A 17,208-nucleotide genomic window follows, 5' to 3' on the forward strand; every position below is an offset into this window, starting at 1 on the left:
GGAGGTTTTTTCCTTTCATCACGTTGAGTATACCCTGCCACTCCCTTCTGGCCTGCAGAGTTTCTGCTGAAAAATCTGCCGATAACCTTATTGGGGGTCCCTTGTATGTAACTTGTTTCTTTTCCCTAGCTGCTTTCAAGATTTTCTCTTTGTTTTTAATTTTGGTCAGTTTGATTAATGTGTGTCTCGGGGTGTTCCTCCTTGGGTTTATTTTATAGGGTACTCGTTGTGCTTCCTGGATGTGAGCGAGTGGTTCCTTTCCCATGTTAGGGAAGTTTGGGGCTATTATCTCTTGGAATATGTTTTCTGTCCCCTTCTCTCTCTCTTCTCCTTCTGGCACCCCTGTAATACGGATGTTGTTGCGTTTCACGTTGTCCCAGAGTTCTCTGAGACTCTCTTCATTTCTTTTCAATCTTTTTTTCTCTTTTCTGTTCCGCATCTGTAATTTCCACTAATCTGTCCTCCACCCCGCTTATTCGTTCTTCTGCCTCCTGTATTCTGCCGTTAGCTGCTTCTAGTGAATTTTTCATTTCAGTTATTGTATTTTGCATCTCTCTTCTTGTTTCAGTTTTATCTCTTGTATCTCTTTGCTCAGTGTTTCCTGTAAGTTATCCATCTTTGCCTCCAGTTTATTTCCAATGTCTTGCATCATCTTCAGCATCAGCAATCTAAAGTCTTTTTTCCTGGAGGCTGAGAATCTCCTCATTGCTTAGCTGATTTTCTGGGGTTTTTCCTTTCTCCCTCATCTGAGTTATAGTTCTCTGTCTTTTCATTTTTATAGGTTTTTGGTGTGGTGACCTTTTTACAGATAAGAGAGCTGTAGCCTCTCTTACTTCTGGTGTCTGCCCCCCTTGTGGCTGAAGTTGGTATGGGGGGCTTGGTGTAGGCTTGCTGATGGGAGGGGCTGATGCCTGCCCACCTGTGGGTGGAGCTGATTCTAATCCCTCTGTGGGCGGGGCTTCGTCTCTGGATGGGATTAGAGGCGGCTGTGTGCCTGAGGGGTCTTTAGGCAGCCTCTTTCCTGAGGGGCGGGGCTGTGATCCCACCTGGGTTGTTGTTTGCCCTGGGGCTTCTCAGAGCCGATGGGTGGGGCCAGATTTTCCCAAAATGGTCCCCTCCAGAGAAAGGCAGCTGCTGAATAATCCCAAGAGCTTTGCCTTCAGTGTCCGTCCCTCACAACAAGCCACATTCACCCCTGTTTTCCCAGGATGTCCTCCAAGAACTGCAGTCAGGGTTGGCCCAGATTCATATGGAGACCTCGCTCTGCCCTGGGACCTGGTGCACGTGAAAGTCTGTGTGCGCCTTTTAAGAATGGGGTCTCGGTTTCCCCCAGTCCTGTGGAGCTCCCGTGCACAAGCCCCACTGGCCTTCAATGCCAGATGCTCTAGGGGCTCTTTCTCCCAGTGCCGGATTCCCGCATGTGAGGGTTTGATGTGGGGCTCAGAACTCTCACTCCTGTGGGTGAGTCTCTGTGAACCAGTTAGTTTTCAGTCTGTGGAGCTTCCCACCCGGGAGGTATGGGGTTGTTTATATCATGAAATCGCCCCTCCTACCTCTTGATGTGGCCTCCTCTTTTTCTTCTGGAGTAGGGTATCTTTTTTAAGGTTTCCGGTCCATTTGGGTAGAGGTTGCTCAGCCTTTAGCTGTGAATTTTGTTGTTTTTAGGAGAGAAGTTGAGCTCCAGTCCTTCTGTTCCACCATCTTGGAATGAATTCTTGATGAAACACAGAGTTCAGTTCAGTGTAACAGACCATGGGACCAAATGTTTTACCTGTCGTCTGGTGGGGTGGGGAGCGGATGTTCCTTTAGCCCCGTCAGTTGACACATTGAATTAATCATCACACCTTCCAGTGCTACACGTTTTTGCTGTAATTCTCTGCGCTAGGAAGGGGCCGAGGGACTTCCTTAGGGAGTGTGGTTGGGGAGAGAGGCATGGTCACTTGCCCTAAGTGCTTTAAGGGAGGGAAGTGATGTGAGAGAGCTCAGTGGGGTGGTTTGGGGTGGAGCAGGGGCGGAGGACTTCCTGGAGAAGATGCCATACGTGGGATGACCACCAAGGTGGGTTGCTGTAGAGGGCAGTCAAACAACAGATCAGTGGGGGGTGGGGGTTGGAGTGGAGTGGGGTGCATGGTTAGGCCAAATGATATCTAAGATGCTTTATATTAGTCAGAGTTCTCCAGAGAAGCAGAATCAATAGGATATGTAGAGTTACATAGATATTTTTATGAGGGATTGGCTCATGTGGTTATGGAGACTGAGAAGTACCACCATCTCTTGTGTGCAAGCTGGAGGTTCCGGAAACCCAGGAATGTGGTCCCAGCACAAACATGAAGGCTTGAGGATGAGGGGAGTCAGTAGTGTAAGTCCTGGTTTGAGTCTAAAGGTCCGAGAACCAGCAGTGTCATCACCTGAAGGCAGAGAAGATGGATGTCCCAGCGCAGTCAGCAAGTTCACCCTTCCTGCCCCTTTTTGCTCTATTTACGTCGCACTGGGTTGGATCATGCCCACTCACATTGGTGAAACCAGTCTTCCTTACTCAGTCTACCAATTCAAATGCTCATCTTTTCCAGAAACACTTCTTAAATAGAGTATAGGATGCCCCTAGTGAACCTTAGTTCAATAACTGACCACAGGAGAAATTGAAATGGAGACGTTTGCCGCTCAGAGGAAGTACATGACACACCTTGAGGGACCACAAGGGCAGTCCAGACAGATAGAGGGACAGGACCCTGGATGCATACCTTTAATAGGGTCCATGCGTGAGCACTTTATGGTTCCTGGGCTGGGTCTGGATTGGCCCATTCAAACCTAAAGAGGGGCCTTATCTGAGGGGTGCATAAGGCATATAGCTGATGGGAGGTGGGGGAGATCTTTGGATCACAAGGCTGTTGGGCAGTCATTTCAGGAGCATATATTTGTTTATGGCTGTGGGCTATTACCTGAGGTGTGTCCTTGCATGAGGGGACCAGTGTTAGTTTAAGGTCCCTGCAGGACACGTAGTTAAGCAAAATGGATATTGATGCAGAACACCATGGAGTAGCTTAGTTAAACTCTTGACAAATGTTTTACCTGCCGTCTGGTAGGGGGGAGGGTGTTCCTTTAGCCCAGTCAGCTGACACATAGAATTAATCATCACACTTTCCAGTGCTACAGATTTATATTGTACTTCTCTAAGATAATTGATGACTTGAAAAACACTTCCTCTTACATCATATAGTTTTATCCTTGCCCTGTCCCTGCAGGAGAAGAGATGCTATTCCCATTTGTACAAAGTGCCTGAGGCTTACACTGTAACAGGTAGTAGATTTGGGATCCAAACCTAAGATTCTTCTAATCCAAAGTCCAGGTTGCATCATTACATCACATCACTACTATGGGCTGAATTCTTTTGCAGGTGGTGGTTCCTTTACCTGCTGTGTTTTTCCTTTAGTTCTGTTGATCCTTTGGGGAGAGAGGGAATAAGCATTCATGGAGACACTACCATATGGAAACTCCGTTAGGTGTTTTACATAAAGTATCTCATTTAATCCTTATTACAGCCCTGTGAGAGAAATAGTCTGTTAAATGTAGTCTTACCTGCTCAGGTTAAGTAGTGTGGTCTAAGACACACACACAAAGTGAGGGAGCGGGAATTTTATCTGACATGGAGCCCCATGTACACTTCCCTAGAGTCAAGGTCATTTGTTTCCTTGCCACACCTCCTCAACCCATGTCAGAGTACTCCAGGTTGGAAGAGCGGGCTGTGATTGTAGGTAGTTCTACTGTATGGCTCGGACTTTAGCTACCTGCAAAACTGACCCAGATCAGGAAATTCTTGGTTGCTTCCACTCCTGCCTGTTCCTCCACCTCTCCCCATCATAGCACTTGTTCTGTAGAGCTAAGTCTGTTAGGTTTAGGTCATGACTCTCTGTAGGGGAGTGCCCATTGTGGCTCAATGGGTCAAGAACCTGATATCATATCCATGAGGACGGGAGTTAGATCCCTGATCTCGATCAGTAGGTTAAGGATCAGCATTGCTGCAAGCTGTGGCATAGGTCATAGATATGTCCTGGTTGCTGTGGCTGTGGCATAGGCTGGCAACTGCAGCTCTGATTCGACCACTAGCCTGGGAACTTCCTGTATGCTGTGGGTGTGGCCATAAAAAGGGAAAAAAATGGCTATCTGTAGACCTCACATCAGCCAAATTAAGAAAGTTCCCTGGTCTGTCATCCTGCATACTAGCATGGATTGCTCCCTTTCTTTTCTATTTAACTGTGAACCGATGAGATTTCTTGTCAGTGGGAAAGAGAGAGGTGGGGTGGTGGAGGTGAGGAAGATAGAGGGAGGAAGATAGACACATCAAAAGCCAACAGCCTAGCACAGTCCCACGCCCAGTTTCTTGAATCACATGGGCAAATGCCACTATTCTTCTGGTGGACGTTTTATCCTCCAGTTCATTCTTAGCATATAGAGAGCTGCTTCAGGTCATGAAAAAAAAGATACAGTCAGAGAAATGAAACATAGTAGATATTTACTAAGAAACTGAAAAGGAAAGCTATGCACTATTTTATTCCATTGAAATGTGTGGCTGACTCATAAGAATGGTGATGAGGCCGTTCTTGGACGCTTGCACTGAAGTGAACCAAGAGAAGATTATTAAAGAAAAAAGAAGAGTTTGTTTGGCATACAGAGTGCAATAGTTTCTTCAGGCTCAGGGAGTGGAATGAAAATTGGCATGATCATTGGGAGAATATGAGTCAAACAGAATCAGAATGGAGTTTTCCAAGAGAATATTAGGAGAGCACATGGCTGATAAACAACTCTTATATTTGGAGAAAAATAGGGGGAGTAAATCAAGGAATTCAGAAGTGAAGAGAAACTAAGTTCAAGTAAGGAAGGGGAAAAAACCCTACTATTCTTTGTAAATAGAAAGGAAACACATGAAAATAAGATATCAGAAGTCAGTAAGACTTTATGGGAGTCTAAAGTCAATCTTGTGGAAGCAAAGCCTGTTTCTTTGTTGTAGGAAACTCCCAGCTGAGTGTTGACTAACTGGACATTTGATCTTGAAGCTGCATTGAGGTGTTTTTGCCCTTGGCTTGTATCTTACACTCTGGGTCCAGCAGGAAGCCAGCAGTGTCCCAGAGTTCTGGAGGGTGGGCCAAGGTTACATGTTGGAGTTCCTTCTTTAATTTTTCGCACCGATTCTTAGAGAAGGACAACAATTGTGAGAACGTGTTAGAATTTTAGTTGTGAGAGATGAACGCAAAATAATAAATGGACTCCAACAATCTGAGTCAACTTGAAAACTACTAGTCTCTTAGGATAAAAAAATATATATATAATCCTATTTTGAAATTCCTGGTGTAACCATGGATGTGGGATTGGTTCTTTTCATGAAGCCTATTAATGAAAAAGTACATAATCCAAAGTCAATTAAGTAGTAAGATGTTATAACAAATTCTTATTTCATTAACTTTTCAAAGTATGAATAATAACTACACATTCAACACAAGAAATTCATATTTTTCCACTGGCTGCTGAAAAACAATGGAAGTGGTTCCAGTCATGGTGAGCAGCTCACTGTGAGCTGACCTACCTCTGGATTATTTATTGGTTCCAGGTGACTTTAACATGGTGAAGTTAGTCATTAGGTTAGACGTGATGAGAAACAGATACCACTGGAACTAGGGATTCAAATATGTGTTGTATTTTCCCTCACAATCAGAGATAAATTCACTGTGGTTTTTCTTTTTATAGGCTCATGCCAAAATCTGGCATCTCTACAATACTTCTTTCCGCCCAACTCAGGGGGGCCAGGTGTCCATTGCCCTGAGCTCCCACTGGATCAGTCCTCGCAGGATGACCGACCACAGCATCAAAGAATGTCAGAAATCTCTTGACTTTGTCCTAGGCTGGTTTGCCAAACCCATATTTATTGATGGAGACTATCCTGAGAGCATGAAGAGTAACCTTTCATCTCTTCTGCCTGATTTTACTGACTCTGAGAAAAAGTTCATCAAGGGGACAGCTGACTTTTTTGCTCTTTCCTTTGGACCAACCTTGAGTTTTCAACTGTTAGACCCTCAGATGAAGTTCCACCAACTGGAATCTCCCAGCCTGAGGCAACTCCTTTCCTGGATTGACCTTGAGTATAACCACCCTCAAATATTTATTGTAGAAAACGGCTGGTTTGTTTCAGGGACCACCAAGAGAGATGATGCCAAATATATGTATTACCTCAAAAAATTCATAATGGAAACTTTGAAAGGTAGGATTGTGGATAAAATTCTAATTTCCTGCCAAAATCTACTGGAAATGATCTGTAATAAACTATGTGAATGTATAGTTTTTAATCGGAACATAGATATTCCTTTTGGCATCAGTAGGAATGCATTTATGTAACCCCTTTCTCTTTTGGGTCCTTGAGGAACTTAATTTTTAAAATTCATCTCATAAATGAGAAACTGGGTTTATTTAAAATTACTTGACTTTGACAGTTACTGCTCTAGATTTTTAGATTATATTAAATATTAAGTAAATCCCAAGCTATCTAGATCCCTATACACATTTTTGGGTTCAGATTTCTTGTATTGAATAAAAGACTTTATTTTTTTAATTTAAAAAATTTGTTTTATTTAGTTGATTTACAATGCTATTTTTTTAGAAAAGGAATATCAGTATTTTTTTGAGCAAAAAGTAAGTAGTCTGTGTCTTTAAAGACTTAGTTCATTTGTTGCCTCAGGCACAAGAATAGGTGCTTTATAGAAAGGAGAACAAGCCATCCTGGCCTGAAGAGCACTCACAAAATAAGGGAAATCCAGAACATATTGGAGATAAGCCTATTGGTGAAGACGTTTATTTCTGGAGTTATCTAGGTTTGATTAGAGCCTTTCATCTTGAGAAGGGTCATCAGTTTCCCAAAGTAAGCATATGTAATTTATATCCTCAAGTAGTAAAACCCTCAAATGCTTTTGAATCCTGAGGCAAGTGCCCAGCACAGGGTCACCTTGCTCTTGTCCTCTTTCCTTTGCAGCCGTCAGGCTGGACGGGGTGGACGTCATTGGATACACGGCCTGGTCCCTCATGGACGGCTTCGAGTGGCACAGAGGCTACAGCATCAGACGTGGACTCTTCTACATCGACTTTCTAAGCCAGGATAAGAAGTTGTTGCCGAAGTCTTCAGCCTTGTTCTACCAAAAGCTGATAGAGAAAAATGGCTTCCCTCCTTTACCTGAAAATCAGCCCCTAGAAGGGACATTTCCCTGTGACTTTGCTTGGGGAGTTGTTGACAACTACATTCAAGTAAGTCAGCTGACAAAACCAATCCGCAGTCTCACCAAGCCCTATCACTAGTAAGTAGTGCTTCCTTATTAGGTTGTCATGACACACTGTCCTTTCCTCAGGTCACACACGGGTCCTCAGTGGGCACGTGAAGGGCACCCTTTGGAACGCTGCACCCTTCCTTCCAACAACCTTCCTGGCTTCATACTGCACTACACCAGCTCCAAAGGGGAACAAGCTAAAAGTATACGTATCTTTAAGATCCGAAAAGATAGGAAAAAGATAAAACACTTTCTCTCAGTACAGTGGTTTTCAGTCCCCCTTAAAGCAGTTGAGTTCTTCCGTAAACAGGATGTAATACAGAACTCCACAGTATCCGAGATCTCAGTGGAACTGCTAAGATTGGAGCGGAAACATTAGGCTGAGCCTTCCTGAGGTATAACTGTGGAACCCCCAAGCTTGTGGACGTACCCCCAGGATGAAAATGCTTGCACAGTGATTCCGTTATTGGAGTGTCATTTCTAGCAATAGTTCCTGAATGGAGATGGTAAGGAGGTTCCTCCAAATGGTCCATTAGTATTTATGGAGCACCTGCTCTGTGGTTAGTCCTCAATATTTATTGGATATTATTGAATAAATTTACATATAGTATAGTATGATCTGTGACATATAGTTATAATATTATTGAATAATTTTTTAAATTGAAATGGTAAGGAAGTTCCTCAATATGGTCCATCAATATTTATGGAGCACCTGCTGTGTGGTTAGTCCTCAATATTTATTGACTATTATTGAATAAATTCATGTATAGTATAATATGATCTGTGACATATAGTTATAATATTATTGAATAATTTTTTAATTGAAATGGTAAGGAAGTTCCTCAAAATCGTTAATCAGTATTATCGAGCACCTGCTGTGTAGTTAGTCCTCAGTATTATTTTTAATTTTTCCCGATGTAAAGAATCCATTTTCTAGAATTGGATTGAATACTTTAATGAGCACTTATTAGATACTTAGTGTGTACAAAGCTCTGTGTTAATTGCGTGGGGGTGCTTGGTAGAGGGGTGCACTATGAGAGAAGACCGTGCTTTCGAAGGCTCCTGTTGAGGGGAAATGATGGATACGCAAATAATAGAGTGGACAGAGCACGGTGGTAAGTGAGCTGGGTGGTTGGCGGAGGGGGGTGTTACTAAACAGAGTCTGAGTGAAAATAGAGACCAAGAAGAAGGCAGAGTTCGGGATCCACGGAGCAGCAATGGGTTTGGCATGTTGAGTGCTTCTGGCCAATTTATTATTTCTGCAGGGTAGGAAAAATAACTGTCCCTCTACCCTCTGAGTTCTTAACTGATACCCCTGCAATAAGAGATTAATACGAGAAAAACAAACATAAATTTATTAACATTTATACCTCATGTATACATGGGAGATACTCTGGGAAAAAATGAGGTGGCTTAGAACCCAGGCTTAAATACCATCTTAATAGGGAAAGGAGATGGGGAAAGATGAATGGGTCTTTAAAAGAATAGGTGGGCACTAGGATGGTTTGTGACAGAGTTTGCCTGAATGTGACAGTGACTTCACATATCCTCTCCTGTGGTTAAAAGTTGATCTTCCCGGGGGTTCCCGTCATGGCTCAGCGGAAATGAATCCGACTAGTATCCTTGAGGATGCAGGTTTGATCCCTGGCCTCACTCAGTGGGTCAGGGATATGGCGGCATTGCCATGAGCTGTGGTGTAGGTTGAAGACACGGCTCCGATCCTGTGTTGTTGTGGCTGTGGTGGAGACCAGCAGATACAGCTCTGATTCAGCCCCTAGCCTGGGAACTTCCATATGCTGCAGGTGCGGCCCTAAAAAACCAAAAAAAAAAAAAAAAGTCAAACTTCCCTTCTTCCCTGGTTGATGAAACTCCCATGAGGGGATTTAGGACAATGCTTTTGAGTTCCTTTTAGAGGGTTGTCTCTAGAGAGATAAGGGGAGTTCAGAGAAACCCTTTCTCTGCATTTGCTGTTTTTCAAGTGCCTCTAGCTCAAAATAATCAATATACCAAAGGGGCATCTTTTGGGGTGTCATACCCTGAACTCCTATGGGCATATTTTGGGGTAACATATTCTGTTACCCTTCAGTTCAAAAGACGTATTTGGAAGAAGGCTTGGGTGTGAGAAAAGGCCTTCTAGTTGAAACGGGCTGCTCATTTTTGGTAAATATCAAATTGAAGTCTTTGATTTATGAAGAAATAAATCAACACTGCCCTCAATACTTTTTTTTTCCTGAGTTGTGTCATTCTTTTGTCTTTTTCAGACCTCCAGTGAGTTTTAGGGGCCGTCTCAAATGCAATCCCTGCTTTACACTTAAAGGCAACCGAGGAACACTGTTCAGGGATATCTGAGCCCAATGGCTTCCTAGCTGCACCCTGTTTCGCTTGGGGTTTTCCTCCCTCCTCCATCCGCCCTCTCCCTTAGCCCACGTCGGGAACCTCGCCATCCTAACCTCTCTCCTGTAAATGGGATCCACAGTGGCGTTCAAATGAGGAGGCAGAGCGGTGTTAGTGCCGGAGGGGAGGAGGCAGGAAGGGAGGAAGGCCATCCTGTAGTCCATCTGCATTAGTCCCTGGTCCTTGTTCTACCTCTTGACCTTCTGCCGAGCCCCACTTCTGACTGGGTTCTGGACCCCTGGTCATTGAGGGCTCATGATCTGCCTTGATCTCTGATAGTATCTCAGCCAGGGCTGGTAATTCCTAGCTTAGTCCTTGGGGAAGAGAAGGCTCCACCAGCATCTCTGTGCAGACAGTGTGAATTCAGGGAGCAGTGGGGGTACTGGAAGGAGCCCTTTCACTCCTGCTCTGTTCTCATCCAGGGACTGTGTTCACCTTGGGAACTGGTCAGTAGTGAGAGAGTTTTAGGAGTAGATCTTACTTGCTTGAGAGAGAGGAGAGACTGATCAGATGCGAAAAGTATGGCAGCAAAGAGGAAGGGAGATGGGGGAGAGAATTCCTTTTTCTCCTCCTTAGGAGCTGTTTAGACTTTGTTCTAATGTCAGCCACTCACCAGCCCTGGAGCTTTTCTCTCTGGTTGCACCGCCTTTTCAGCTCATCAGCTCAGATCCTGGCTACCTCCACCTAGCAGAGCCTGGTCGTCTCCTATGCTCCACCAGCCAGACACAAGCCCACTGTGGACACGAACTCCTCCAGAAGCTCTCGAGTGGGAAAAGGCTGCAACTACTAATTGATTCTTTCTGCTTTTTACCTTGAGCTTTGTACTATTTGGCAGCCCGCATCCCAAGCTGATGCCCTAACTGACAAAGTAAAATAGAGTTTTTTGTTAGGGCAGTTCTGATGAGTGTACGAATATATTTTCATTTACAACCAGGTCTCTATAATATATTTAATGCATTATATTAGAGTCCTGAGAAGTCAGTTTTAAACCATTGAAATTCATCTTTTCACTCCTGGCTAGTATTTCAAACCCCCAATGTGAATGAGGCATACATTTCATATGGAAAACTTTAAAAATAATATCTCATTAATACAGCAGCTGTCCGAAGTCTGACCTTAGGCTTATGCACAGGGACTGTTACTGTCCTTGGACCTAATTTCCCAGCTCAGAGGTTTGTTTTCCAGTAACTACTAATGCTCATGTATTTACTACTACAGAACCTGCTACATACTGGGGACATAGAGCTTTTTTAAACATTGGCCACTCTTAGGGGAACATTTTTTCCACAGTATACTAAGTATGTACAGTATAACCATTTCTTCTGAAAGGTTCAACTTGATTATTGATTTTTTTAATTAAATATCAACAAATTAATGGAAGTTATATAGACTTTTGCCTAAATATCCATTTCTAAATGTCCTGTGTTTTTAATAAATAGATTTTTTCTCAGAAATTATACCTTAGTCTCTCATATCTGTTTTCAGATGGACTGAATAAAAGCTGGTGTATTGGAACAGTAGAGTAGAAAAGTTATGAATTTTGTCAACTCAGAGCTCTATAAAAATAATCCAAAGAATTTCTTCAGGTTATGAACACTTTCACTTCTAAAGAGCATGCAACTATTTTCTCTTGCAAAGCTAAGGAAACATGATTTGTGAGTGCATCACAGTGGAAAAATACTTCTGACGGCATTCCCACAGCATTGGAGGAAATGCATGCGTGGGTGATCTACAAGGAACAATTCTCCAGCAGAAGCAATTTCCCTCTGACATGCTGTTTTTTATGACTTTCCTTTATAAACACAGCACTGATCCCTCTAGAGAAACAGAAGCTCATTTGCAACAGGCCTGAGAAAGGCAAGGAAACCTCTGCTAGAGATTCAAGTCGCCGTTTGACCCTTGCATTTATAGAGGGTCAAACCCCGGAACCAATTCTAACAAGACTACTTCTTTTTGTCTTTTTTCTTTCTTTTTTTTTTTTTTTTTTAGGGCCGCACCTACAGCATATGGAGGTTCCCAGGTTAGGGTCCAGTCGGAGCTGAAGCCAGTGGTCTACGCCACAGCAACTCCGGATCTGAGCCAAGTCTGCAACCTACACCACAGCTCATGGCAACGCTGGATCCTTAACCACCTGAGCAAGGCCAGGGACGGAACCCGAGTCCTCATGCTAGTCGGGTTTGCTAACTGCTGAGCCACGACGGGAACTCCCATCTAACAGGATTACTTCTGACGGGAAAACTGGCTTAGGTGGCAGGTCCTGAGGATGATCTTTCGGTTTCCATTTCTGCCGTGGTTGGCATGTGGAGGGATGATTTTGTGATTTTTGATTTTGCAATTTGTCCACTTTTCCTAAATAACTGTTTTCATTTTGGAGGCTTACAGATCAGAAATTGAGAACCATTATTATCATGATCCCCACAGAACAATAATTTAGAAAATTTTAAAAAGCTATGTTGGAGCTCCCGTCATGGCTCAGTGGTTAACGAATCCGACTAGGAGCCATGAGGGTGCAGGTTCGATCCCTCGCCTTGCTCAGTGACTTGGGGATTCAGTGTTGCCATGAGCTGTGGTGTAGGTTGCAGACTCGGCTCGGATCCCGAGTTGCTGTGGCTGTAGTGTAGGCCGGCGGATACAGCTCCAATTAGATCTCTAGCCTGGGAACCTCCATGTGCTGAGGGTGCGGCCCTAGAAAAGACAAAAGGACCAAAAAAAAAAAAAAAAAAAGCTATGTTGAAATATCTCATTATGGGTGGATGACAGTATGGTTTCTACATTGTTTATTACTTTCTACTGTCAGAATGAATTTGCTAAATTCTGTTGTTGACACTGATGCCAATAAAAGGCAGTCATTCCGCTTACTTCCTCTATCCTTTATCTAGAGCAAACAGCAATTTAGAACATGATTTTAAGAGGCACAATTTAATTTTAAGTATCATTTCATTTTCTGACTTTCGTTTTCTTTTAAGTTTTACAATTTTTTTTGTCTAGTTGTTTTTCAGTTGAAAGTTTCATATCATTAGAGATTTCTTATACTGAAAGGAAAGCATCCAAATTACTCTGCTTGTTTAGCACAGACCAGAGGTGTAGAGATCACTAACATTTGTCATCGGAGGGCCCCTAAAACTCACATTTTTTTGTAACATCAAAGTAACCATTCCAGAGTTAGAAAGAATTGTGGGTAAAACAAATGCGTATTGAACAAAGTGGAGTATTTTCTTTCCCAGGAACATACTATTTATGCAAAATAGTTTAAAAATTCAGCTAGAAAGAGTTCTGTTTTTGCCCATCTTGCTGGCTCATTTTGTTGAAAGAACTGCCTTGAGCGACTTTCCAGGACTGTGCAGGTGAGGCTAACGGTGACTCTCCTCCTGCCAGGTGGACACCACTCTGTCTCAGTTTACCGACCCCAACGTTTACCTGTGGGATGTCCACCGCAGTAAGAGACTTATTAAGGTGGACGGGGTTGTGACCAAGAAGAGGAAATCCTATTGCGTTGACTTCGCGGCCATCCGGCCCCAGGTCGCCTTACTCCAGGACATGCACGTTTCGCATTTCCACTTCTCCCTGGACTGGGCGCAGATCCTTCCGCTAGGGAACCAGTCCCAGGTCAACCGCACGGTCCTGCGCTACTATCGCTGCGTGGCCAGCGAGCTCGTGCGCGCCAACATCACTCCGGTGGTGGCCCTGTGGCGCCCCGCCGCCACCGCGCACCAGGGGCTGCCGCGGCCGCTGGCCCGGCACGGCGCCTGGGAGAACCCCTACACGGCCCTGGCCTTCGCCGAGTATGCCAGCCTGTGCTTCAGGGACCTCGGCCACCACGTCAAGTTCTGGATCACGATGAGCGAGCCGTCTACGCGGAACATGACGTACAGCGCGGGCCACAATCTCCTGAAGGCCCACGCCCTGGCTTGGCGCGTGTACGACGAGAAGTTTAGGCGCGCCCAGCAAGGTAAAATCTCCATCGCCTTGCAGGCGGACTGGATAGAACCGGCCTGCCCTTTCTCCCCCAAAGACCAAGACGTGGCCGAGCGAGTTTTGGAATTTGACATCGGCTGGCTGGCCGAGCCCATTTTTGGCTCCGGGGACTATCCTCCTGTGATGAGAGACTGGCTGAATCAGAGGAACAATTTCCTCCTCCCTTATTTCACGGACGAGGAAAAAAAGCTAATCCGGGGTTCCTTTGACTTTTTGGCTGTAAGCCATTACACCACTATCCTTGTAGACTGGGAAGAAGAAGATCCGACGAAATACAACGACTACCTCGCCGTGCAGGAAATGACCGACATCACCTGGCTCAACTCCCCCAGCCAGGTGGCGGTGGTGCCCTGGGGGTTACGCAAGGTGCTGAACTGGCTGAGGTCCAAGTACGGAGACCTCCCCGTGTATATAATATCCAACGGCATTGATGATGATCCGCAGGCGGCCGAAGACCAGCTGAGAGTGTATTACCTGCAGAATTATGTAAACGAAGCTCTGAAAGGTAAGGAGCCCCCGAAACAGCAGTCTCTTGAAGGTTACGTCACCTGAGAGCCTGATACCTGGTAGAAGCTCTCAAACTTGTACACACACTGTCACCCTCAGAGCAGGTGCTGTCCACTCCTAGCTGCAGTGCCGAAGTCCAAGGGCCAGCTAGTGTTTTCCTCAGGGGTAAAAGTGGGAGACGGAAAATTCCCAGCACCTGCTTTGGGCGGATAAACGCCTGGACTGTCCTGTTCTCCGTCTCAGACGGCTTAGCAGCTGCCTTGGCCTGCTGCCTGAACTTGAAGATTTAACCCAAGTACATCATAGTAGGTTTAATTATGTAAAACCTACTGTTAAATATAGCTGAATCTTTGTCTTGCTTTCGCCTCTTTGTTTTTGGATAAAGGAAGCCTTTTCTGATTAAATCTAAGCCTTTTCTGATAAAATCCGAGGTTTTGTCAAATGGTATTGAAAATTTCCCTGATGCACAGGGCTTTGTAAAAGAAAATGCTGTGTGCCATATATTTTAACAACTTTTCTCCTGTCCTTTTGTTTTTCTAGCCTACGTATTGGATGATATCAATCTTTGTGGATACTTTGCTTACTCATTTAATGATCGCACAGCTCCGAAGTTTGGCCTCTATCGTTATGCTGCAAATCAGTTTGAGCCAAAACCATCCATGAAACATTACAGGAAAATTATTGACAACAATGGCTTCCCAGATCCTGAAACTCTGGGAAGATTTTGTCCAGAAGAATTTGCCCTGTGTACTGAGTGCAGCTTTTTTCATACCCGAAAGTCTTTGCTGGCTTTCATAGCTTTTCTATTTTTTGCCTTTGTTATTTCTCTTTCTCTTATTTTTTACTACTCTAAGAAAGGCAGAAAGAATTACAAATAGCCTTGAACTTTTTTCCTATTCATTTGAAATAATTATGCACACATATCAGCTGTTAACCATTTGCACTTCTCTTTGTTGTGAAACTATAGATTTTATTTATCTGACTTCTAGAAAACCTTTTTGTGACACCTGACAGAGGTTTTAAAATGAGCATAAGTGATTGTAAAATAATGAATAATGCAGATAGTGCCTAGATTTGTTCTTTTTTTCTTGGGAGGGTATGTTAAAAAAAACAGGGGCCATCCATTTTTGCAACACATTCTATAACAGAAGCATGAGAAATGGGAATCGGTCTGTAATGTTTTTACAGAAATTGAATGAAAAGATTAAGAATATTTTATCTGTGCACATTCCTAAATGTAGTGTTTATCTTGACATCATAATTGCAAGTGTTGGAATCAAAAGTTAGTCCCAAGTAACTCTCTCTCAACTGCCATAGTATGCCTAATGGTCTTTGTTGAACCAAGTTTCCCTTGAAAAAGAAGATGATAGAATAATAGAACAGATGACAAAAGGCCCTAGGCTGCAACATTTCTTTTTAAAAGCAGTGTTTCTATCAAATGCTGCAAATATAAATTTACATATCTGACTAATGATATGCTTAACAGAACGGATTACAGAACTCTGTATTTTATGGATAAAATATATTTATGTTTTGAGGCACTCTAAACCCCAGGTCGTTGAAGTCTTTGTGTCACTGGACCCTGCACTTGGGGACTTTCACTAAATGTGCACAGAAAGATAAGCATGAACCATGCAATGTTGGGCCCTTGAGGAAGCATAAACTGACTGAAATGCATTGTACTACAGTGGCTGGGGGCGGGGAGTGGAGAGGAGGAAACAGTACTTGTTAGTAGCAAGATTATGATTAATTTGGTTATAAACATTTATTTAGAGCAGATCTTGGAATGAATGGGTTGACCTTTCCTGAGAGAGGAAGAATGAAATAACAATTCATTTTATGAGTGGCTCCACTTTCTGTTCCTTAGAATATGCCATACTTTCTTTGAATTGGGTTTTAAAAATTCTTAATAGGTTCAAAAGCATTTGGTCTGTTAATACTGGAATATTTGTTTCTGTGATTGCTGAGGTCCATTTTATATTTTTGCTGCTGCTTTGGAGCTTTGAATGAGTTTTGCTTTGAACTTTTAAACTGAAACATGCCACTGATTTTTAGAAAGGGCTAATTAGGTGTTATCCTTTAATGCCCCTTAAATGTATTGCTGATTTTCAGACAGGGAAGTCTATTACACTGGAATTGAGGATGCTCCTAATGTTTGCTTTATAGATAAGCCAACATCATACCAGGCAAGACAGACCAATATCATACCTGGTATAACATCTTACTGACACATGGTTTTAGTGTATAAAAAAAATACTGTACTGTTTTATGTATCTATCATCTTTAGAGGTGGTTATGATTTTTTTCATGAAAGATAAGCTTTTGGTGGTACTTTTTAAAAAAAAATTGGACTTGTTAAAATCACAAACTAGAGAATAATAATTTATTTCTTGTATATATTTTTTCTGATTATAATAGTAATATATGTTCACTGTAAAAATTTAAAAACATAAACTATATGTAAAAAAAAATGAAATTTCACCACCTTTTGGTAGCCACTATTAACATAGCCTACTAGAGTTAGATCATATTGTAAATAGTTGTGTCTTTATTAATTTTCACTGTGTGTAATTCCTTTGTCATTAGTCTTCAAAAGCATGATTTTTAATAGTTGTGGAGTAATTCCACTATATGAATTTATTGCAACTTATTTAAAACATTCCTATTTGTTGGACTAGTTTCTTATTGTTAATTACTGTTAAATAATAGATGTTGTTTAAAAATGATTTTCTTGTTACAACATTTAATTTCCTTGAGCGTAGAGAGAAGTATTTCTGTCCCTTGATAAAGTACTGTAATAAATTCGCCTGCAGCTTTGTCTTCTTTCATAATCAGATGGCTAGATACACTTCTTAAGTTTTTTTTTTTTTCTTTTGAGTTGATTAAACCACATAGACTATGATTTGGGTGATGAAGAAAGGGATCTGACAGCCGAGGCTGGAAAACCGGTCACGTTGGGGAGGGTGGCCCAGGCGAGTCCCTACTGTGGAGCCGAGAGGGAATTTCAGACCTTGAAAGCCGAGAGGCA

General features: G+C 42.9%; 1 protein-coding gene across 1 annotated transcript in view; it reads left to right on the forward strand.

Annotated features, from left to right (window-relative positions):
* The window catches only part of KL (klotho), a 52,288-nt gene extending 35,685 nt beyond the window's left edge, over window positions 1–16,603 (forward strand). Inside the window, exons 2-5 of the mRNA XM_047756305.1 lie at window positions 5,740–6,250; window positions 7,016–7,284; window positions 13,074–14,178; window positions 14,721–16,603. Coding sequence (XP_047612261.1) covers window positions 5,740–6,250; window positions 7,016–7,284; window positions 13,074–14,178; window positions 14,721–15,058 — 2,223 coding nt within the window. The 3' untranslated portion in view covers window positions 15,059–16,603. The remainder of the gene's footprint in view (window positions 1–5,739; window positions 6,251–7,015; window positions 7,285–13,073; window positions 14,179–14,720) is intronic.
* Window positions 16,604–17,208: the final 605 nt, after the last annotated feature.

Source organism: Phacochoerus africanus, chromosome 13, assembly GCF_016906955.1.
Source record: "Phacochoerus africanus isolate WHEZ1 chromosome 13, ROS_Pafr_v1, whole genome shotgun sequence".
Classification (NCBI taxonomy): domain Eukaryota; kingdom Metazoa; phylum Chordata; class Mammalia; order Artiodactyla; family Suidae; genus Phacochoerus; species Phacochoerus africanus.